This window comes from Agelaius phoeniceus, chromosome 21, assembly GCF_051311805.1.
Source record: "Agelaius phoeniceus isolate bAgePho1 chromosome 21, bAgePho1.hap1, whole genome shotgun sequence".
Classification (NCBI taxonomy): Eukaryota; Metazoa; Chordata; class Aves; order Passeriformes; family Icteridae; genus Agelaius; species Agelaius phoeniceus.
The window spans coordinates 11,309,074-11,332,797 of NC_135285.1; the positions used below are offsets into that span (position 1 = coordinate 11,309,074).

General features: G+C 48.7%; 1 protein-coding gene across 5 annotated transcripts in view; it reads left to right on the plus strand.

Annotated features, from left to right (window-relative positions):
• The window catches only part of MVB12B (multivesicular body subunit 12B), a 57,076-nt gene that overhangs the window by 10,009 nt on the left and 23,343 nt on the right, over positions 1-23,724 (plus strand). For all 5 annotated transcript variants that reach the window (XM_077189259.1, XM_077189260.1, XM_054646145.2 and 2 more), the window contains 5 exons: positions 2,159-2,266; positions 5,268-5,364; positions 8,149-8,278; positions 8,555-8,677; positions 20,388-20,485. In XM_077189259.1, the coding sequence (XP_077045374.1) occupies positions 2,159-2,266; positions 5,268-5,364; positions 8,149-8,278; positions 8,555-8,677; positions 20,388-20,485 (556 nt within the window). The remainder of the gene's footprint in view (positions 1-2,158; positions 2,267-5,267; positions 5,365-8,148; positions 8,279-8,554; positions 8,678-20,387; positions 20,486-23,724) is intronic.

Genomic DNA, 23,724 nt, shown 5'->3' on the forward strand with positions numbered 1-23,724 from the left:
AGTGTCTGGGTGGGGAGGAGAGGGGGAGGCAGGAGCCTGGGACAGGAGGGAGGTGTGGTTCCTGTGCAGCTGTGTTCTTTGCTGCAGGCTGAACACCAGCTCCGTGGTGGGGTTTGCTCTGGGGCAGTGCCTGAGCAAGCTGCAGACCCAGCAGGAGCAGCCCTGACTTTGCCAGAGGGGCAGATCACCTTGTGGGGCAGGAGGTTTAGGGGACCCGCTTGCCAAAGACCTGACTGTGGTGCAGTAACCCTACCCTGAGGGCTGTGCAGCAGGTAGATCACCCTGCATTACTGGGGGTCACACCATGTCACTCTGTCAAGTCCATCTGTTTGTAGCTCACAGTGAGGAGTGTCTCCCCCAGCCGCATGAGGAGCAGGACCATTCCTTGTGCCCAGTGCCAGATCCTCTGTCTCGCACGTTCCCTGCCTCTCAGCCAAGAAAGCCTGGGCAAGCTGGGGCTCTGCAGGGCCTGTCCTGCTGGCCTGCTCTGCTGGGGACTTGGCTCCTGTCCTGAGGGCATGCTGGTCAGGCACAGCTCTGCTTTGAGATTTGCTGGGGCTTCTCCTTGCTTGCAGGAGCCCAGCAGGTGATGCAAGAAGTTTCCTGTTTATATGGCTCTGTTTTCTTTCCCCATGTGTTTTCTGACAAGTTCATTCATGCTTACATTCTCCTGGCTTGGAGTTCAAGCTAACCATCCCTATATGCCAGCAGTTTTCCCAAACAGACTGTTTCCTGAATATCTTTTCACTAGGACTCACTTACCCATCACAGAGGAAGATGCCTGTAGATTTTATATAATCCTAAACTATCAGTTTAGGAAAGATTTGAATTCAAAGAATTCAAATAAGCAAAAAATTTTGCCCAAATCCTATTGTAAAATGTGGCTGTTTAAAAATCAGGCATGTTTCTTTGCAGAGCCTGAACACAAAAGCTGTGTGTGCTGTACAATGGCTTGGCCTGAGCCGGGCTCCTTGTGAGCAGCAGTTGCCAAGCTTCAGGGAGCAGTCAGTGCACTTTGCTGCTTTGATCAGACTGTCCCTTGTCTGTCTGCTGCACTCGGGGGAATGGGAGGCCTTGTCAGCACACAGCTCTGGCTTCCTGTGCCCGGCGCAGTCCCTGCTCAGCTAAACACGGGTGCAGAGGTGACAAGTGTCAGCTCTTTGTTACCAGGCTGCTCTGGGGCCAAGGGCTGGCTCGGTGTGATTACAAGAGCTGCTGTGGAGCAGTTTGCCCCCTCTGAGAGGCGTTAGGCAGAAGTTCAGCTTCTGTGGGGCTTCAGACCATGCTGGAGTCTCCTGTTGGAAATGGCAGCTGGGTGTTAGTCTGATGGGGTAATGTTGTTCTTCTACCCTTCTCCTTGTGTTTGCCTTCTTGCCTCCTCTCTTACAACAAACATTTTGGGGCCAGGGTTCTTACCAGCTTGCTCTGTGAGTGGTGAGTGCTCAGCTGTGAGAGCAGAGCCCTTCCCCAGTGCATGGTGCTGCCTCCTGCCCACTCCTTGCATCAGCTAGCAGTGAGATTTTCTCCTGCACATCATGCTGTCTCTCCTGAGGAGGGTCCAGGGTCTGTTTCCTTACCAGCACCATCATGTGGTCTCAGTTTGGCTGGATGTGGGGTTGCATTGGAGAGGGACATTTGCGGGCTGTGTCTTGCATGCAGCCCTGCTGCTAAAACCCACCAGAGACCAGGGATTCCCCAGCCTGCTTGGAAGCAGCTTTTTGACCTGGGAGCCAGAATTCCTTGGCTTTCCATGAAAATAGTCCTGGGATGGGTCAGTTTCTGTGCTCTGTCTCCACAGACCCTCGCAGCACGCCCAGTGTGTGTGCCCTTGTGTGTAGAGTGGTAATGAATGCCTCAATGTGCTGACTTTCCCAAACTATTGTTTGGAGACTGTAACTGAAGTTGCAGTTTCCTCATTAGAGTAGCCTTTGTCAGAGCATCTTTAATCAAGGGTCTCCTGAGAGACAGCATTTTTAGAACTTCTTTTTGTACCTCCTCTTGGAAGTTCTTTGCACTGCACCTTGCGAAGAAACTAATGAGATGCTGTGAAAGTTTGGGCTGCTGTTAATTAGGAGAGGTCTGAGGAAGAAGTACTGCACATGTATTAACTTTATCTTGGCTCACATGTCTCCTCTCTCCCTCTGTCTCTTCTTTGCAGGTTGCACAAACAGCAGATGGCTTGGATGCTGACCTGTGGAAAGATGGCTTGTTTAAATCCAAGGTCACACGGTACCTGTGCTTCACCAGATCATTTTCGAAAGAGAATGTAAGTCCATTTGTTGACTGTCTGTGTGATTTGCATCTGTGCCTGGTATGTGCTTACCCATACGATGATTCATTTTATGGAGCCAATTATAATTCAAGCAGGCATTCTGCTGAGTTGGGGTGAGTAAGGAGGCAAAGTGCAATGGCAGAATATTTGCATTTTGTGTGTGTTTCTCATGGAAAGAAATTGCTGACAAAATCTTCTGCAATAAAAGAAGCACAAAAGGGAACGTTTGCATTTTAGCAGCCTCTCACCCTCATTACCTGCTGCAGCAATGAGTGCTGCACACTCATGGTCCTGATTGATGTGTAACCCAAATTCCTCAAGAAACAGAAATGTAGGTAGTGGTGGTGAAGAAAATGTTGGTTTCTGAATCCAGGGGCATCACAGTATGTTATTGAAGGATTAGCTTGCTTGCTTTGTTGGTTTTTGGTGCTGATTCTTGAAAATGTGCCCACGTTGTGCATATGCTACCACATTCTTGTAATCTGTTCTGACTATTAAGTATGAGTTACTTCGTGATTAGCAGCAGTTGTCTGCCCACACTTTCTGTGGAGGAGAGGAGACCGTGTGCAGCAAGAGCTTCATGCATTCTGCTGTGTTTTTGGTTGAGGCTACTGTGAAAACTTTCTTTTTTTCTGGAGGAACTGTTGACTTCTGCAATGAATGCACTCCATCTAGTGGGTAATCCTGCTTTTGGTCGTGCTTTGGATATTCTCGGCCACTCAGCTGGCAGTGTCTGGAAGTACCATTTTGTACTTGTGCTTTCACTGTGACAGGAACAGAAAAGTGATGGCAGCTTCAGGGGCTGCTCACGGGTCCTGGCAGTAGAGCTGAGGGCTGCCAGTTCCCACCATTTGACCTTTACTCCATCTGCTTCCCTGCCTATGTCTTGATTAAAGTAAAGCTCCAGAGCTATGGGAAATACAACTTTGGGAGTGGATGGACAATAATTGTGCTGTTCATCCTGAAGTATGTGCAGTTGCAGGAATAGCAGCCCTGGAGTAGGCAGGAAGGCTTTAAAGAGGTTTGTGCTGATTTGAGTATTAGGTTTATCGGTCGCTACCTAAAATGTGAAGTTGTCAGAAATAATTACAGGACAGGAGTAGCTGCTGGCTGCAGAGATGGTGTAAATACCCTCAGGTGGTGCCTGTTGGACTTTTGGCAGGAACCCTGCCATGGGGTCACCATGATTTGGGAGTACTTTCTTCGTATTGATGAGGCATAAATTAAAGCAAAAGTTTCCCCTTCCCTCAGTCCTCTTGACCACATGGGATAAATGATGTGCTTCCCTGCTGGGAGCATCTGGGGGCTAAGGGGTCTCAGTTCCCCCATCTGGGAGGAAAGGAGGTGGGAGGCTTCTCTCCCTCTGATGTGTTGCTCTTTGGGTTGGGAGTTTTACCATTCAGGGGTTCCTTTTGTGTTTGTCAAAACGCTGGGAACTCTTTTCTCCTAAAGAACAATGTTGTAGTTAGTAGAGTTAATGCACTTCAGGCATCTAGGTTAGAGCAGAGTCAGTCTGCAGTGCCTGTTTAGCAGAATCATCCTTCTCAGCAGTTTATAGCATCTGGCATTGCTGTGTCAGAGTGTGGGGAGGCCCTGGATGGTGGCTCTGACAGCTTTGCCCCCTTTTCTGCTGTGCACCTGGCAGAGCTGACTCCTGGGGTTCCAGCAGCTGATGAGCTCATTGGAGACACCTCTCTACCTGTCTGCTGCTGATTGAACAGGGCTTGGTGGTTCAGCAGAAAGTTGCCGCTGATGTAACACAGACAGCTTAAATAAATAAAACATGAAAGATGAATCAGCAGCAACTGCTTCGTCTGCTGTTTGCTGTGCCAGGACCACGTTAAGTGACACATTCAGGCTTGGCAGCATGCAGCACAGCTTGCTCCAAGATGCCCTGGACACGATGGGCATGTGGGGGCTCATGGCTTTGGCCCCCTCACGTGAGCAGAGATGTGTGCCACACTTGTGTCTGGTGGGACAGGGCTGCAGGTCTGCCTACCCTTCTGGTCAGGAGCTGACCATAGAATGCAGGACCTCCCAAAAATGAACTCACTCCTGACCTCCCCTTATTTCAGAGCCTGCAAATTTAAGTGTTTTGTAAGAATTTCAGTGAAATAATCAGTATAGTTTTGTCTGAAAAATTCTTACCAGATAAAAACTTAAGGAGGTACTTTGCAACCGGTAACAGTAAAACTCAATGACACAGTTGGATAACTTGGAATTAAATTTTAATTGTGCCCTGTTGTGTTTCTGTTTATAAAGGCTGTGCAGTACCTGAAATTTGTTCTTTCATATGCGACCCCAGATTATTGGCAGCGGTGCTGGTTTTATCAAAAACCGCAAAGAAAATCTGGTCTCTAAACCATTGTGGAGGCTGTCACTCTGAATTGGGCTCTGAGCTCTTCAAGCCTTGATTAATAGGACAAGGCATGAGTTCAGAATTCATATGGACTCTAAATGAAGTTTGTTGTTCCAAATGGCCTGTTCTTCTGGAGTGTGCTGCGTTTGGAGCTAGAACCCTGTCTATTCAGTACTAATTAGCTAATGCATGTAATAACTTTGGCTCTGTGTGCATAAGCCATCATCCTGTAATGCTTTTCACTGTTACTGTCATGGAAATGTCATGTTGCTCTTGTAAATGTAGAGTGTGTAAGAACTGAGGCGACCTGCTCAGTGGATGGCTTGGTGAAAGTAGCACTTCAAGCTGCTGTGCCTACAAAAGGAAGAATTTGGCTGTGCTTCCAAAGATCTGGAAGTATGGCAGTGGATGAGGTGTTAGAATTTTGAATGCTGAAAGTTGTCTGGTATTTCCTAGTCAGTCATTGTTCGGTTCCTGCCAAGGGGACACGTGCAAGGGTTGCCTTGGTATGTTCCTACCATTTCTAAAGCTGTGGTCAGATACAACGAAGGCATCTCAGGCTTCAGCAGGTGGGAAGATCTGGGGTTTAATTTAATGACATTGTCATAATCAACTGTTTCTTTTCTCTCTCCAAAGAGTCATTTAGGCAACGTCTTGGTGGACATGAAGCTCATTGATATCAAGGACACTTTACCTGTAGGCTTCATGCCCATCCAGGAGACCATTGATACACGTAAGTTGACACCTGTTCCTCAGTCCCACTCTGCCAGTGCTTGTGTGGTCAGGCAGAGGAGAGCTGTGTCCCAGGCAGAGGGATGCTCCCAGCACTTCTGCTCTCTGGGGTGGCAAGTGCACATTTAGGGGCAGCTCTGGGCTGCAATAAAACAGCCTTTGGTTTTCTTGTCTTCCTCAGGCTGGTTAATGGGCTGCCTGTCTGTCCTCACTCACCTGCTAGAGTCCCATGTCTCTGGGGCAGGAAGGCAGAGTTTCTTTTTTCAATTTGAAGAGTGACTGGGCTGAGCAGGAGCAGAGCTGCTGTGTCAAGGGGTGTTCAGAAATGCTCTGAAAGGAAGGGGGTGTGGGTTTGTGCCCTCTCACTGTACCTCTCCTGCTCTGGGAGAACAAGGGCTCCTGTCCTGCCAGCAAGTGCTGAGGGGTGTCAGGCATGTTTGTGCTGGCTGACACAAGGCACAAGTGCAGTGTCCAGGGGGAATATCATCCTCATTTCTGCAGGGCAGAATTGCTTCACTGCAGCATGTAAGTGAGCAGTTCCCAAACAGCGTGCTCAGCTCCCCTGGGACTCGTGCCAGCAGCAGCTGGAGCCACGTCTGGCAGCAGCCTGTGCTGTGCAGCAGGCACCGAGGGCACTGGGCTGGCAGGGGACAAGCCCCACGGGAGTAGAGCATGAGAGGATGGCAGGAGTGGTGCTGCTGCCCGGTGTGCAGCTGCTTGCCACAGGAGGGCTGGTCCCAGTGCACGTCAGTGATGGAATCCAGCCCAGGAGGGAGCAGGAAGGGGTTACATGAGCCTGCTTTGCAGGGAATCATTCATCTGGGGCTGCAGCTCATGAGGATGGTTCTTCAGTCACTGTGGTCTGGTTCTGATTGGAACCTGTGGCCTGGGAGTGAAAGACTCTGAAGATTATTCTCCCAGATCTCTGCTTCTGGAAAATTCTTGGGCATGTGTGGTATGAGGTAGAATTGTTGGTTTATCCTGCTGACCCCTGGGAGTGCTGAACCTTACTGTGTGCTGCTTCAACTTCTGTGAAAGTCCTGGTGGAAGGGGGCTTTGTCATTAATTTGAAATGCATTGGGTTGTGACTGTGACAGTCTTTAAAGCAGAGGCACTGCCTGTACTAAGGAAGTGGTGTGAAAGAGAACACAGACAGAAGCAAGTAGTCAGCTTTGGACCTGCAGAGAGTCGAATAAGAGGCACTGATTTTGTTCAGAGTTAGATTTATGGTTACAGGTGTCTCTGTGCTCCTCTCAAAATGGCAGCTGACTTGCAGTTAATACATTTAATACACTACTCCTTGGTAGGTCTTGAGCAGATTTTCAGGAAGCCCTAAATCCTAGACTCCTAAAATGAGTTTTAGGCACTTCAAACAGAAGCTCTACTTTTTCAAAGCAGGGGAAGACTGGACTTCAGGGACGCAGGTATTTACCATCTCTAAAAACACCCCTGTAACTGCAAGCTGCATGCACAGATGCTCTATTGGCACACCTCACACTGTATGCTTATTTGTGCTAGTGCAGCAGCACATTTCAGAGGCTGGAATGGATTGCTATTTCCCAAGGTGTGGATTACGAAACAGGAGGAGCCTATGGAGACAAGGCTGCTTGCCATCTGCTGAAGTGACAGCATATTTTAAGTTGGGAGATATTTGTTCACATTAAGATGAAGGGTTTTTATTTTGCAGGCACTTGTTTGTAGTTGCTGGTTTTTTCCAGATTTTCATTCAGCGTCTGCTCTTTAGATTTTCAGTATATCAGTAGACCTCTGTCCTGCTTTCCAAGTGCCTGCATCCAAACAGGAACCTCACCTTGCTCACCCTGAGACTCCTTAGGGTGAGATGGAGCATTGTTTTCCAAGCACTGCAGATCTGTGTCTGTGTGCCAGTGCCAGCTGTGGTCACAGACAGCGCCAGCTCGGGCTGTGGATTGTGTGGATTGTGGATTGGTAAACAGCCTGAAGAGCTGTGAATTCATTACACAGATAAGCCTTAACTCTGATGGGCTTGAGTTTTTCGTGATGGATAACATGGAAACAATTGCTCTGTGACACGTAGCAGAAAGGGCTGTGCAGTGCATTCATCCACCCTCAGAGCACAGGTCAGAGCAGCACAGCTGCCTCGTGGGAGGTTCTGGCACTTAGTGCTTTGTGAATCTGGTTTGTCCTTGCAAAGAACCAGGGCAAACATGTGGGAGTATCATTTCTGTGCCTGCTGACTTGATCGGGAGATGTCACTAACACTTGGGATACGTGAGATTTGGACAGACAGCTCTTACACTCAACCTCTCTGCACGGCAGGCTCTGCCTGCTCCTCCTCGCAGTGGGGTGGAAGTGGCTGGTTGGAAGCACGTAGCAGAATGAACTGACTGGTTGTATCAGAAGCTTCCAGGTACACTCCTAGAGGCAGTGCTTGTGGGAGGAATGTTTAGATATGGCTGTCCAGGCCAGTGAGGCAAACATTACCTGGGAAAGAACAAGGGAGTGTGAGAGGCATGCGGAACTGGCAGAGTCACCTGCTGTTCTGTGCTGTGGGGCAGCACCAGGCACACGTGGGAGCTGATCTCTGCAGCAGGCAGGAGGAGAGCTGGTTATTACAGTGCCAAGAGCACATCTGATAGAATATTCCCCTCTGAATGGCACTGCACTGACTGGTTTGTTGACATATGTCTGTTCTTTGGCACCAGTTCTGCCATAATTGCCTGCCTAATACCTGGAGAGACTATAAATAACATTTATACTCTAATCTTGCATAAAACCCACCCTGTATCCTGGGTTATTTTTGCAGAAGAAGTGGCTTTCAGAAAGAAGAGGCTGTGCATTAAATTCATCCCTCGAGATTCTACAGAGGCAGCGATCTGCGATATCCGAATCCTGGGGAGGTCCAAGCAAGCCCCTCCTCAGTACACATTCATAGGGTAAGTGCCCCTCACTCCAAAGCTGTTGTCAGGCATGCAGTTATACCAAAGCAAGGGCCTTGTGCTCCTTTAATAGTAATAGCGTATAAGAGGTGAAGCTTATCATTAGAAAAGTCCAAGTAAGTGCAAGTGTTACTGAATTTGATGTAGGAGTTACCTCACCCCTCCTTTATTTTAATTACCCTTGTTCTCACTGACCAAGGTGCTGGTGAAGCACGTCAGTGCCTGGTGCTGGTGCGTGCGTGCAGCATCAGCACGGGCTGTGTTGGTTTCCAGGGAGCTGAACAGCATGGGTATCTGGTATCGGATGGGCAGAGTGCCGCGCAACCACGACTCCGCACAGCCTGCGGCTCCTCCCGCCCAAGCGCCGGCTTCCACGCCCGCTCCCAACCTGCCAAGGTAGGTCTTCTGCATTCCAGCTCCTTCTGCTTGATGCTGCATGTCTTGTGGTTACTCACCTTGCCTGGGAAACCAAGACCAGGGTGCTGCATCGGCGTGGAATGATTGTGTCACAATCTGATAAGGGAATGTGCTGTTTGTTGAAGTATTTGCCTGTTGTTGTGTAAAGAAAAATGGGTGAAGAAGCCAGAAGAAAGGAAATGCCTGCTAAGGAAGGGAAGCAGCAAACTGTACCTTTCCTTTGCTTTAAACTATGCAGGATGTTGTGGCTTCCAACACATACATGTTGAAAGGGTGAGCCAGAGCTGCAGCCAGGCTGATTGTTCTCCTTAACCAGAGGGAGGGAGAAGTGTCTCTACGGACTTCAGAAGGGAAACAGGTTTTGCTCATCTCCAGGATCAGTCTGTTCATGGTTTGAAGTACTGGTTCTTGATTTTTTATTTTCTTGAACCCAGTTGCTGAGCTCCAGTTATGCAGCTGTCCTGAGCATGCACAGCAGCCTACTCATCCTGTGGTGACTGATGGGAGCAGCACTGCTGGGCAGTGTGCCTGTCCAGGCTGTTCCCCCTGTGTTACAGGCAGTATTTCTGTGTGTGTATCAAGTGTGTGTATCAAGAGATGTGCTAGTGTGCAGACTTCCATATACCAGCAGTGCTGTACTGACAGCTTACTTGCTGGATTTCTCTGGACAAAGAGGTGTTGTTAAACAGCAAACCAGCCCAGACAGTGACGAAACTGAGAACTTTGCACTCCTGACATTCACTCCAAAAGTACAGCACCCAGTGTGAATTGTGCTCCTGCTGCTGAGGCTCATAGACTGGGCCAGGCTGTTGCCAGGGGACAGCACACTCTCCTTGGGTCCCTTTGTGCTTTTGCCTATTATGTGTACATGCATTTTTGTAGGCATTTTCTACACTGCAGATACCTTTACAGTATTACAGTAACTACTGAGAGCTGGAATTTCGAAGGAGACAGCAGAGAGGAGTTCTGAGGCCCAGTTTGTGTACAAAGGTCATTGTATCACATGGGTGGAAATTGCTTGTGTCCTTTAGAGTCTTGATTTACAGGTCATTTCAAAGGTACACTTTTAAACTGCTGCAATGTGTTCCCCAGAAAGCTCTCAGGTACCTCCTTAAGGCAGGTGTGTACATTTGAGCCTTCACCCATGACCCAGACTGAAATCCACGGTGCTGTGGTGGCTCTTTGAGCTCTCCAAAGCATTTGGGTGTTTTTTTCACTGAGAGTTTTGCTTGGTAAGCTGCCATGCCCTGGCACAGCGCTTGCTGTCGTGTGCTGTCAGGTGTGCTGCAGGCAGACATGCTGTCATGCTTCTCAGAGATGAGGCAAAAGAGATGAAAAGCCAGCAGTTTTCTGGGGATTCCAGCCTGTCCCACTAGGACCGGAGATGTTACTGTGAAGCTCTGCTGGACATAAGCTAGATGCCAGCCCAGGCCATGGGAGATCAGAGAGAAAGATGTCTTGATTTTAGAGCACAGATCTTCATTTTCTTTCTGCAAGAAGTTCTGTCTGGGCAAATTTCCACAATAAAGAAAAAAAAGTTACCATAGCAAGAGAATGTCAATGGCAGTGCTTAATCACTGAATGTGGAAGGGTCACTTTATAGCTGACCAGGGAAGACTGCAGAGCAGTGTCAGAGCTGTTGGGAACAGGGCCAAAATTAGAGCTCAAAGCATCAGTGACAGTCTGAAAAGAAGTGTTTACAAGGCTTATATATTTTATAACCTCTTGTTGTGCAGTTTATGGTTTACAATGGCTGCAAGGAAATTGGATCAGTTTTGTTTTACTTGCCAAATAAAGCAAATGTCAAAATAGTCAATATAAAATGTATTCTAATTTGGCTGAGTTAAACCAGCCAGTATGCAGTGGAATAATTGAATGTTACATTAATGCCTTGTAGTAAAACCCACCTGTCTGTAGCCAGCTCCACTCTCACACCCCATGGGTGATTTACAGGTAACTTTTACACCACCAGCCTGATCATTCAAAGCATCTTTCATGTCTGTTTTTTTACTTTGGTTATTTATTATCCAATATATTTTTTAAGAAATAGAAATGTATATAAAGGTGCATCCTGCAAATATTTAATTATTACAGGGAACACAGACAACTTGAAGGCCTTTTCTAACACTGTCGGCAATGTGGTGAGTTACTCAACACAGTGTTTGTGCAAGATTGTAGTCACAAGTGATCTCTTATTTTCATGTCACCATAGAGAGAGGAGATTACACTGGCAGTCAGTTTGCTATTTTATTCCATGTGGATATATCCAGTGGGTTGTTCTGAAGCTGCCTCAGGAGTGAGGAGGGATTGGTGAGCAGTGCTGCGTGGAGCACTGTGGAGAGTCTGCTGTTGGGCTGGTCGGGTATCTCAGCTGCTCTCTTCAGTTGTGGCTGCATTTAGAATAATTCTGAATCAAGAGGGGGCTTCAGAACAATTGCTAACGCTGGATATAAACTAACCCCTATGTACAGCTAAACCTAAAATGGCAGGACTTTTTTCTGTGGATATATTTTTTCTGCACTAGCCCCTCTGCTCTGTGGTATAAGGTGCTGATGGCAGTGGATAGTGGCTATCACAGAGTTGTCATGTATCAGAGGTGTGAGCTCCACAGGTTGGTGCACATCAACAGTGCTGCTTCTGCATGTCACAGGCTTATGGCTCACAGTCAGGGCTGCACAAGGGGAGGCTTTGTTTGATAGTTGTTCTTGCCTTCATGTGGTATTTTTCAGCCATTTCTTCTCCTTCATGTTTTCTTCTACAGGCATGTGGCTTAGTGGCCTCCAACAGCAGCCCTGGCAGTCCCGGTGAGGGCGGCATGCTGTGCCGTGGAGCGTGGCCATGCCATTGTGCAGGTCACCAAGCTGCTTCACTGTCCTTTCTCTCCAGCTCTTGGAACAGCTTCTTGGCACTAATGGCAGTCTGAGGAAATGCTCTTGCAGGTTCCCATCCTGTGCTGAAGGATGGCTTTTGTAGGCTTGAGTTCTGTGAGGGAGCTTGATGCAGCTTCCCTCGGTGCCTCTGCTCTGTGCACGAGGCTTGTGCTGCATGGCAGTGTCGATTTGGGGAGGAGGGAGTATTCGTCCCCCAAAGGAGTTACAGGTAACTCACCTGACCTTTGGCACACTCCTGCTTCACCCAGCCTGTGCATCCACGATGGCCAGACCCCAGCAGGGTCTCAGGGCTCAGCTCTGCCACAGACTCTGTTGGATTTGTGGGGAGCGTTCTCCTCTTGCAGTCTGGTTCCAGTGTTTTGGGAGCAAGTCCCTGACTGCTGTGAGTATGCACAGAGCCATCTGCCTTGCAGCTGCCTGTGTGATGGCCCCATCCCTGCTGTGGTGCTCCATGAGCCTGCTGGCTTCTGTGGCTTGGGAGCACGTTCAGAATCCCTCCTCAAGGTGCAGCAGGAGCCTGTGCCACTGTCACTCAAGCGGCCGCTCAGAGTTTGTCAGCTGCAAGCAAGATGTCAGTCAGTGCTGTCGAACTGTGTTTTACAGTGACAGGCATAATTGCACTTAACTTTTTGTGTGGATGTTATCAATCTGTGACGGATACTTTGGGGAAAGGAGCACTCTGATTGCAGATGATGTGTCATGGGCATTTAATCTTCCTCTTGGAGAGACCGGATTCAGTCACAACTTTCACTTGTTGATGTGAGGTTTTGGAAACGTAGATTTGCAGTGACCCTGGAATCGTTCAGTCATTTGGTTTGCGAGGCTGTCTCTGGAAGGTTCATGATTTACCTGGAGAGGGAAGATCTGGCTGCAGTCCACCTGCATTCCTTTGATGTGTCAGTGCAGCAGTCGGTGTGCAGGTTCAGAAGGGCAGAGTTCTCCAGTTGCCTTCCCAGGATGTGTGGCAGCAAGTGCTCTGTACCCCCTGGCTGGTCCCACAGCAGCTCCTGCATGGCCACAGGGCCCTGTGCTGGCCGGTCCTGGGGAGGTGCTGGTCCCTGTGCGCCCCAACCTGGCCCAATGGTTGGTACAGAGCAGAGTGTGCTCCTGTCCCTGTGTGCCCCAGCCTGGCCCGATGGCTGGGACAGAGCAGAGTGTGCTCCTGTCCCTGTGTGCCCCAGCCTGGCCCGATGGCTGGGACAGAGCAGAGTGTGCTCCTGTCCCTGTCCCTGTGTGCCCCAGCCTGGCCCGATGGCTGGGACAGAGCAGAGTGTGCTCCTGTCCCTGTCCCTGTGTGCCCCAGCCTGGCCCGATGGCCAGCACAGAGCAGAGTGTGCTCCTGTCCCTGTCCCTGTGCCTGTGTGCCCCAGCCTGGCCCGATGGCTGGGACAGAGCAGAGTGTGCTTCTGTCCCTGTCCCTGTGTGCCCCAGCCCGGCCCAATGGCCAGCACAGAGCAGAGTGTGCTCCTGTCCCTGTGTGCCCCAGCCTGGCCCAATGGCCAGCACAGAGCAGAGTGTGCTCCTGTCCCTGTCCCTGTCCCTGTCCGTGTCCCTGTCCCTGTCCCTGTCCCTGTCCCTGTCCCTGTCCCTGTCCCTGTCCCTGTCCCTGTCCGTGCTGGGCCCGGGCCCTGCAGAGCAGCCGTGCCGGACCCAGGGCCAGCCTGTGGCTGCTGTGCTGGGGCTCTGGCCTGGCCTGTGCAGCTGTAACCCAACAGAAACAGATCGTTTTTGCTGCAGCTCAGCCCTGGCAGCTGTGGGTCCCTGCCTCCCTCCGTGCTCAGAGCAGGTCAGTGTGAGCTCCAAGTGCCCAGGGCTCTGAGCACTGCACCAGGGAAGGGCAGCTCTGGCTTTGGTACACGGATAGCAATTGCTCTGCCTCAACACCTGGAATAAGAGCAAGATGTCTGAGTTTTCCTTCTGAGCTCCCAGTTACCTTTTCACTAGTTAAGCTGGCCCCTCCTTAGGAAAAGGAAACAATTTGTTCCTGTTCTTTGCTCCCAGTGGAGTTTCATGTTGAGGAATGTACAAATTTCTTTGCTAGGCAGAGAAGTCTGATTTTTCAAATTGATTTATTATCAGGGTTTGAAATTGGTGGTGTAAGCTTGGGAAGGGATCAGTCTGTGGCTTTCTGCTGCAGGCTGATGATGTGCAATGGAGGCAGGTCATAAACCAACACCAACAAGCCAGTGTGGAGACCCAAGCTGGGGCTGGGATGCACCAGCCTGACTCTGCAGTGTGGTAATGAAGGGAAGCCTTCTGCCTTTCCTATTTTTTAAGTAGCTACCCTATTATTTAGAAATAGCTATAATAATTTATTTAAGTAATTTAAAATAGATTTTTATGAAGCATCTGTAAGGGAAAAGGTTCCAGGGCTTCGGTGCTGTTCTGCTCTGTTGTACAGAAAGGCCAAATCCTGAGAAAGCTGCCATTGCACAGGGGCAGCCACTGCTGGTGGTGTGAGGGCCAGAATGCCTCCACAGAGCAGTGGGGGTCTGCCTTAAATCCCTTCCTTAAAACCACCTTCTGACTTGCAACTAATTGTAAAATCATTTGCATTGGAAAATACCTATAAGATCAAGTAAAAAAAGTAGTTATTCATTATTATATTTTGAAAATATTATGTGGCTTGAATGCTCAAATCACTTGTGTCACAGTGCAATATTCCTAGTTTTTAAATGACATACTCACCAGAAGCCAAGGATGTCATAAGGGCTGAGGTCACATCTCAGCAGCGATGGATTGAAGATGCCATGAGACTCAGTCAGTTGGAGCCTGGAGGGAGTGTTTCCATGGATCCTCCGTGGTGAGGGTGGCAAGGAACAAAATGTAAGGATGAAATGCCCATGATGTGCATAGGCTGTGCAGATCTGAACATGATGGTTTGGGTGGGTGAGGGGGGCTGGCACGTGTTTCTCCAGAGTCTGGTTCCCATAAAGGATCTGTTATGAAACAGCACTGACCGTGTGGCTTGCGTCCAGCTCAGCTGGATGAAGATGTGCAAAAATTGGTCACAGTCCAGTATGTTTTAGTGGTAGAAAATGATGATTAGGAAAAAATGTTTAAACAGTACGGTTGGTTTCCAGGCACAAGAGTCCCTTGCAGCAGCTGAGAAGGAAAGCCATGAACTGTAATTAGAAGGAGCCTGATGTATTTGGCCGATTTTGAGAATGCATTGAAAAATTTGTGGAGTGCTCTGAGTGAAGAGGCTTCAATCTTAGAGTCATTTTTCTTTATAGAGAGCCCTCTTCCTGCTATAGCAGTATTTCTGGAGGCATGTTTTCTTTGGGGCATAGCATAGGGCTGTTAAGTCCAGACCGGAGGTATCCATTTGGAGAAGCTGTGCTCTGGGTTGTTAAATAAGCCCTGCAGGGAAACTGAGCTTTTTTCCCCTAAAACTTGTGTGTTGTCTGCTATTTAATATGATCTCTGCCACTGCTGATTTGTAATCTGTGCTTTCACCCTGAAATGCATGTGGTTGTGTTCAGATATTTCCTTTAAATCAATCACTTTCACCATTTTCCAAAACACTTCTTGAGTTTATTGCTTTTAGTAAAGTGTTTGGACTGTCATTATTTATTACTGGCAAAGTGCTGACAATGTGCTCTTCCCAAATGAGTCTTTATGTGGAATATTTGTTTAACAGGTTTTGCAGAGGAGGCGTGGACGTCCCTGCGGGCTGGGCTGTGCCTGCAGCCCTGCAGGGCAGAGGGGTCTGCCTGGGCAGCCCCCACCGTCCCCAGCAAGGGGCTGGTCCTGAGCAGGGCTCTGCATCTGGCCTGGGAGCCTGGGCTCTGCTGATTAATTGGGCAGAATTTAAAATCCTAACCCAGGAAGCTTACGCCATGTGTAATTTATCTTTCTGGAGTATTTCTGCTGTTTGGCAATTTTTCCCTACTGCTTCATTATCTGAAAACTCCTGACTCTGGAGAGCAGCTCGTGAAGGATGTGGAAGCCGCGCGCTTGCCGCCGCAGCCTCCCGAGACACGGCGCTGCTCAGCTGAGACAGCCACTTCATAAGCACTTCATGCTTGCACTGCCAGGTCTCAGCTCTTTGATGCAGCCCCTGCCTGTAAGGATTTAATGGGCTGCAGCTCAGACTTCCAAGCGGCGTAAATTAAACTTGTTGGGGTTTTTTCTATTGTTTGGCAGCTGCTCTGTCCTAGTTCCTCAAGTCCTCTGATCTGAATTAATCCCCATGTAGAGGAAGCTGCAGGAGCTTCATTCTGCGTTAGGCCTTTCATTTGGGGCTGCTGGTGTGAGCAGCCCACGTGCCCTGGTGAGCATCACTGCTGGGGAGGGGGCTCAGCACCGTGTCCCGGGGGGTGCAGGCACCTGGGGAGGGGCTGCCAGAGGCACCCGCTGGGCCCCCCGCCCTTGTGCAGCTGGGAAAGCTGAGCGGGGACATCTGAATGTGGAAAGAATCGCTCACTCTCTTTTTCATTCTCTCCTGCCATTGGGCTTTTATAAAATCTGAATCTGGCACCCCAGTTCTCATTGACTCTTAGGAAACAGGATATTTTAGTAGCTTGGAATGAGATGAAATGCTTGCAAAGCCCATATGTTGCTTGTTTTAGGGAAAGGGTCAGGAAGGTTTTAAAAAGTATTTAAATATTTGGTTTACACGATTAGAATAGATTGTCTGGAATGAAGTCCATTACCTGAGGTGATTCTTGCCTCGCAGTTTAGGTTTTCATTGCAGTTCTTTGGAGTATGAGGTAGGTGTTCTGGCATCTCAGTGCCCCAACGCAGTCAAAGTTAAGGGCTGTGAAGAAATGCTGTAGCTGGGACGTTGCCACTGCTGGAACCACGGGTTCCACAGGAGATGCCTCCTGCTAGAGGGGCCATTGCCAAGGCCCCTGGTGTCAGTTCATAGAACCCCAGCAGCTTCCTTCTCAGAAATGTGCCTCCAGTCTGCATAAGCAAAGCTTCCATGTTGGATTGCATTTCTTGAGAGCTGCAGCCTGATATTAACTCATTTTAGCTGTGTTTTCAGCTTTCTACAGCTTGAAATTTAATTGTTCCATTCTCCGTTTTTCATGAGGAATGATCTTTGCTTGATCATTGTTTATGGAAAGTAAGGTTGTTTTTCTGGGTTTTTTGGGGTTTTTCTTTTGAAAGGTATTCCCATGAAGTCTTGCAGCACCATTCTGAAGGTTGTTGTGAAAAAATCAAACTTTGCTGCCTGATGGTTCAGATGCTGCTCTGTCTGTCACACTTGTACCACCCAGTCTGTCACTGCTGGGTCCAAAGCCCAACTTACCATTGGGCTTTTGCTGTACATTGTTGATATTTTTATATGAATTATGAAGCATCCTTTGATATCTGGCACTTCCCCTTGTGATCCTCTGTTCTGTTTTATGAGTACTTGCCCCCTCACTTCAAAAGCAGTTCATCACCTTCCTGCAGACAGTTCTTAATAACAGGTTTGGAACTGTCAGGCATTCCTGGGCCTGTTTTATGTGAGTTTCTCTCCAAAAATGTTCAGAAAATGGCCATAATGTGCACAGACCTCAAATCCCCTTAGACTGCATGTGAGGGATCTCCTCATCACATGCTGACTTGTTCTGTGGATTTGCTGAATAAAAGAGCAATTGAAGTGAAGAGGGTGATTAAACTTGCTCTAAATTGTCTTGAAATTATCGTATGCTGGGGAGAAATCCGTTTGGTATTGGGGCAGTGCTGGAGCAGCAGGGTTTGACTCCAGCTGTGCAGGGCAAGGCTGGAGCCCTGGGCCTGGCCTTGGCGGGGCTGGCTGAGCTCCTGCTACACCAACCTGCCTCACTGCTCATCTTTGGGAGGAGCAAAGCTGCTTCGGGTCACCCTTCAGCAGGCAGGTAATTGGCATGGGGACAGTCTTTGTGAGTTGCCATTCCTTAACGTCAGAGAGCCACTAAAGTACTAATAATTACTGTTAATATCTTTCAGTGGAAACTTTCAGAGTAAACGAGTGCTGGTTGAGGCAGCATTTAACGGCCGCTGCTGGCATGATCAGAATGCAAATAAGTGTTATTAGCCTAATGATTTTGCTGTCACCACGGTGTGCAGCAGTAGTGCTGTGAATATGTCATGCAGTACCCATGAATTTGGAAAGTGTGTCAAAACACAACTTCAATTAGTTTGCTCTAATTATGACTCTAGAGAGTTCATAAGTATATCACTCCTCATTAAAAGAGATTTTCTTATATGGATTAATACAGCACATAAAGGGGTGTTTGAGTGATTGGAGGCAGGGCTGTGCAGAGGAGGTGCCCACGGGGTGTGGAGGTGCAGCAGGTCTGGAGCAGCACTGGGCTCCAGCCCCATCCCAGGAGCTCCTGGTGCAGGGCCAGGGCTGGGAAACTTCCCAGGCAGGAGCAAGTGACTGTGCCAGGTCAGCTGTGGGCAGCAAGAGCCTGGTACATGGTTCTGGACAGGCTCTTCAATTAAAAATAACCAAACCAGCAACAAGCCCCAAACTAAAAACGCCCTGGAAGGAACCACACTTGATGCTGAAATAGAGATACAGCCCAAAAGCTTTGCCCTGGTAAAGGTCAAGGAGCACAAGCGGTCAGAAGCACAAGCCTGTGCCAGCCTGGCCTCTCCTGAGAGGCCCTTTGGGATGCTGGGTATCTGTTCCCCTTCCCCAGGATATTTGTAGTCCATTCTACATGTCACACTGCCTGATCATATTCCAGCTTTGCAGAGCAGAGACTGTTGTGCTCACAGGTGTGCAGTTGGGTAAGGGTTAAAGTAGTAATTGTTTAAATCTTTTAGGCTTTCCTCCCAGCTCTGTGATAATTTGATGAAGAACTTCACCCTAATTAAATATTCAAATTAGGAATAAGTGTCAATATGGCTTCCTGGTGCCTGGAATGATGATTAATTGTATTCAAAACTCTAGTGGCCGCTGTAATCTAAACCAAACCGTTGTTCTTGATTATTTGTGCAACACATTTACCATGTTTTTGTTTTAAAATTTAAACTAGTAATTGATTTGCCATATGCCACAGAACTGCACATACTTTCACGATATGTGTTTAGGAACTTGGGGACTTCGTAATTGGGATTTTCTTGCTTTTCAATGGCAGCCTCTTTTTTTTTGTCTTCTACAATGCAAAATGATTTGGCTCTCACAACACATAAGGAAAATGCATTATGCAATCAAGTTGGTAGGTATAAGCTATATTGATCCTGGCCAAAGTTTACATTAATTTAAAATAAATTAGGCTTTGTTTCCCATTCCTCCCTGCAATGTCATCTTTTATAAAAAGAAAGAGAGAAGGGGAAAGCTGATTTCCATCCAGCAGTCACTGCCCTGTCTTGTGCAGCTAATGTTCTTTTTGGAGACATCTCTGTGGCTGTCTGAGGCAGTGGAGTAATGGAATGCCCAGTTGTCCTGCCTCGGGGATAGCAAATGGCCCCGGAGCAGGCAGGCAGGCAGGCAGGCCATCGTTTCCAGGCACCCTCGTTGCACCACAGTCAGAGCCCGGTGCCAGAGCACCCCGAGGGTGGGAGTGCAGGTGTGGGCCTGCACGTCACCCCTGTCACCCCTGCACAACAGGATCCCCGCGGAGCTGGGCAGCCAGGGCTGGGCAGCCAGGGCTGGGCTGGTGCTGCTGTGCGCTCAGTGCCTCGTGGGGCCGTGATCCATCCTCACAGCACCCCTGGCACGTGCCCACCCTGCAGGGGCAGCCTCTCCTGCAGCACAAGGTGGCACAAACTTCTGAAAAATACTCTCCTTAGAAATGCGCTTTTTAGGTTGATCTGGTTTATTTACCTCCAGAACTATTTCTGCTGAGAAGAAAGCAGTTCTCCATAGAGGGCAGAGAAACTCAGTCTTTCTACTGGCTGCCTTTGGTGCCTTGGAAAATATTTTTGAATACTTCTATTAAAAATCAAACGAGAAGCCTGTCATGCCCACAGGCAGTGGTCTCCTGTTTTAAAGTGTGTTCATAACAAACATGCCTCTGCTCCAGAGATTCTCATGTGGATTGTGTTTTAAACTGCAAACTGATAGCCAAATTCAAATATATTTTCACACCATCTTTTTTTGGTTAAAAATAGCTTTGGAAAGTACAAGCAAACTCGGACTGATGCTTGCTTTTTCTTATTTTATCTGTACTGTTCACCATCATCTGCATCAAGGGCTAAAAATACATTGTTCTTCCCAAAACATGTCCTGTTTTTGAAGGCAGATAACTTCCAGATGGCTCGTGGGGTAGATACAATCTGCTGGCAGAGGACGTGGGTTTGGTGCACTGCTGGAGAATGCACGGGGCCCTGTCTCACACACAGGGGGACACAGGGGCTCCTGGCTCTGCTGGCAGGAGGGCAGTGCTCAGTGTCTGCCCGGTTCAGGAGCTCTCACTCAGCTGAGGCAGGAGCTGCTCCCTCTGCCTCGTGCTGCACTCACCCCTCTGTGAAGAGGAAGCGACTTTTTTACGTGTGGCAATGTGGTCCAGAAGGTTAATGATAACATTTTATTAGAACTCTCACAGCCTGGGGCTCTGCATTGGAGAATGCAGGTTAAGGTAAAGGGGCAGAGCCGTGCTGGCTGTTGGTGGGTGCTGGCTCTGCCTGCCTGGGGCTGAATGCCCTGCAGGGGATGGATGGACACTGCTGCAGTCCTTGGTTGTTGGCTGAGCCCAGGGCCCCGAGGGCTGGAGGGGCTGATGCTGAACAGTTGGTAGGCAGTTTTGGAAGCAAAATTGAAATTTATGTTTGCTGCTGAACCTGACTGGAGTCGTCAGGCTGGGGCGAGCTGACAGGAGCAGCATCCTGTGCTCTGCAGTAACCGTGTTTGTCCTCCCTTCCCTCAGGCACATCTCACTGACGCTGCCAGCCAGCTTCCGGGGCAAGAGCCACAGCAGCCGCCTGGACCTGGAGCACCAGCACTCCAACCTGTACGCCATCTCAGGTGAGCTCAGTGCCTCGCTGCCCTGCTCCGCGCCTCACCCGCTCCTGCTGGGCCACTTCGCTGCTCTTGGAGGGCTTCTTGGAGTACTATGGCACCTGAACAAATATTGTCATAGGCACGGTGCAATCACGCTTAGCACAGGTTTTGCTCTGTTATGTTGTTTTTGCAAGAGAAGAAAGATACTGGATTTAAACCTGACTCTGTCAAAGCCTAATGAAAGTCTAGTCCCATCATCTGGCTGAAGGTGATTTTAGGACAGTTAGGAAATTCAGCAGTTGGCTCAGTGGGCTGTGCAGGTGAAACTCCTTGTGCATAATCAGGGAAGAGAAGATGGCAAAAATGTACCGTTCACAGGTCCCTCCTATTAATAGTGAGTGGCACTTGTAACATGGGAACATGGCATTAAGTCATGTACCATAATCAAAGGGTTATTTAAAAGGTAATCTCTGCCTGAAACTGCAGCTTCAGGTTCCCAAAGAGATAGAATGTAACAATTGCATAATCCTTGTCAGTCCTCGTTTTTCTTGTTACTCTCCTGCCCTAATACATTTGGAAATGTGAGGGAAGGCGTATTCCTGGGTTCACAGGAGACAATTCTGCATGGGGATGGGAAGCTGAGCTTTCTCTCCTGGGAAAGCACCAACTGCAGCAGCTCTGTGTGGTGTTAGTGGGACTGCCCTTGCTACAGGATGTGTGGCCTCTGCTCGTGGTGCAGCCTGAGGAGGTGCCTGCTTTACAGAGAGCCTGAGCACTTTACCAGATCCTTACAGGCAAAGCACAAAACAAGGCCTTGTAGAACTGGACAGAGCATTAGTTCTTCATGCTTACTTGAGCACATTTTCAAGTATAACTCTTTATTTTTCCTCCAATTGCACATTCTCCTCCAGAAACACTGTTATGAGTTGTGCAAGTGTTGTAATGGCTATTACAGCTGTGAGTTCTTTCCAGAGAAAGGGTCTTGTCATTTGACACATCCTGTGCACTGACAGGATTTTGGTGCACAGCTCCTGCCCACGGCTGCCTTGTCAGCAGCTGCAGCGAGGTGCCGCGACAGCTCTCTTTGTGTGCTCAGACCCTGCGAGGGGGATTGGCCCCCAGACGCACTCTGGAAGCCATTCCCGAGTTTCCTGTTCCGTCTGGGCTATCTGCAGCGCTGCTGCAGTGCCATGGCAACAGGAGATTTAGGAGCAGGCTGCCACGCCTGGGCTGCTGCCAGGGCTCCCTGAGCCGAGCTGGGTGCTGCAGGATGTGTGCTGGGCCGGGGCAGCTGCGCTCCAGCACACACAGGCTCCCTCTGCCTGGGCACTGCCCTGTGGGCTCCCTCTCTTGGCTCCCAGGTCAGAACGGGCTTCTTGGGGCTGCTGAGGAAAACAAAAACCATTAGCAGCAGTCTCTTTGAGCTTCAGTATGGCCTCAGGGCACAGGAGGAGCTGCTTGGGAAGGGAGGGCTGGCGTGGGGGTAGGATGAAGACCTGCAGCTTGGTCTCTCTTTGCTCTCTATAGACATCCAAGATTTTCTCAGTGTTCAATGAAAACAACACTTCCAGCTGTGGTTCAGCATGTTTGGGGGAGATAAAATGAATTTTGGCTGTCGATTCTACTTTGTATCTCAAATATATTTTGGCAGAATGACTGTATCCTCACTGGAACTGCCCATTACCCCTTGGGCTGTGCAATGCAGTTGTTGTTTGCACAAAACTGGAGTCAATGAAAAAATGGTCCTGAAAGCAGTAATTACAGTTTTTAACCATTCTTTTGTCCTTGCCAGTCTTGGCCATGACACACTGGGTGACCTGAAAATTAAGGAGACTTCTCTTGGCACTACTGAGTGAGTCCCTGGCAGGGTGGGGATAGGGAAGCAGTGCCCAGAGCCTGTCACGAGCCATGGCACTGCAGCACTGGCACTGCTGGCATCATCCTTGTGCCCAGCAGCCTCCCTCGTCCCACCCCGTGCCGTGCACCCAGCCCAAAGGCAGAATTAGGGTTTGTGATGTGCAGAACGTCTGTGGGTGCTGCTGGGAGCAGGATGCTGAGGAGCTGCCAGGTTTAATGTGCATGCTGGGGCAGGCAGCTGCTGGAAGAAGAATGCCTCGCTCCAGACAAACCTGTTGACAGACATGGCTCAGTATTTCACAGCACAGTCTTTCCTCATGGCCTTCAGTTTAATTAAGATGTTGTTGTGACTACATACTGCCTTCATTTCAGACTTGAGCATCTTCTGCCAGCATATTGCTTTGGCTTATCAGAGGCACAAGCACAGTGAGGGAGAGGCAGCCCTTGCAGGCAGGCACAGATAATAACATACAGGGAAAATTCCTCAATGAAGTGAAAAATTATTTATAATAATGGTACTCAAATAGAAGGGAAATAAGTCACTCTAAGGGTATATAAATTTTTATGATAGTGTATAAACAGCCATAGCCTGCCTTGTCTCCCATCTATTCCTGCAGAGAATGAGGGCAACATCTAGCATAAAGAAAAATACAATAAGAAAATGAAGAAATGAATGGGAAGAGCTGGAGGATTGATCACCCAGTGTATTTGTATATCCTGATGTAAAAGGTGCTGCTGACAGGTGGCCAGGTTTCTTCTGTATAAAACCACGTGTGTGCTGTCAGGGCAGTGTGAGCAGCCTTGTTTCGATTGATGAATTGCCTGCTTTCTTGATTAAACCTTCCATCACTTACAAAACAAAAAGCCTGTGTTTCAATGGCAGAGTGGGACATGTCAAAAAAATCTGTCTGCTTTACCTTTGTGCAGATGTTGGGCACAGACTGTAACATGTATTATTAAAACGAATGTGGCATTTACCGTGCATTATTTCTTTCCTGGGAGAAGGGACCTGTAAATTATATGCTAATAATAAGCTTTAACCCTTTCAGGAACCAAGAGACGTAGGAGTGTAAATATTCTGCAGGCCTCACTTAATTGGATGGGCTCTAACACCACAGTGACACTCTGAAGTTACTAAGCAGTGGTTTCCAGCCCTTGCTGCCGGTGATCTGTGCATTCTGCTCAACAGGGTTGTCTTTTTTTTCCCCTGAAATTTCCCTGTAGCCATCTTCAGCATTGTATTACAGATAGATGTGTTTTGGGGCAGCAGCAGACAAGTTTGTGTAATTTGACTCCAGAACAATCTCACTCCCTTTCTTGGCCTGTTCTCTGATTAGGATAGAAATTGTATTGTCAAAATATTTGTGCAAGTACCTTAAGAAATGATGTTACCTGGATGTACTAAT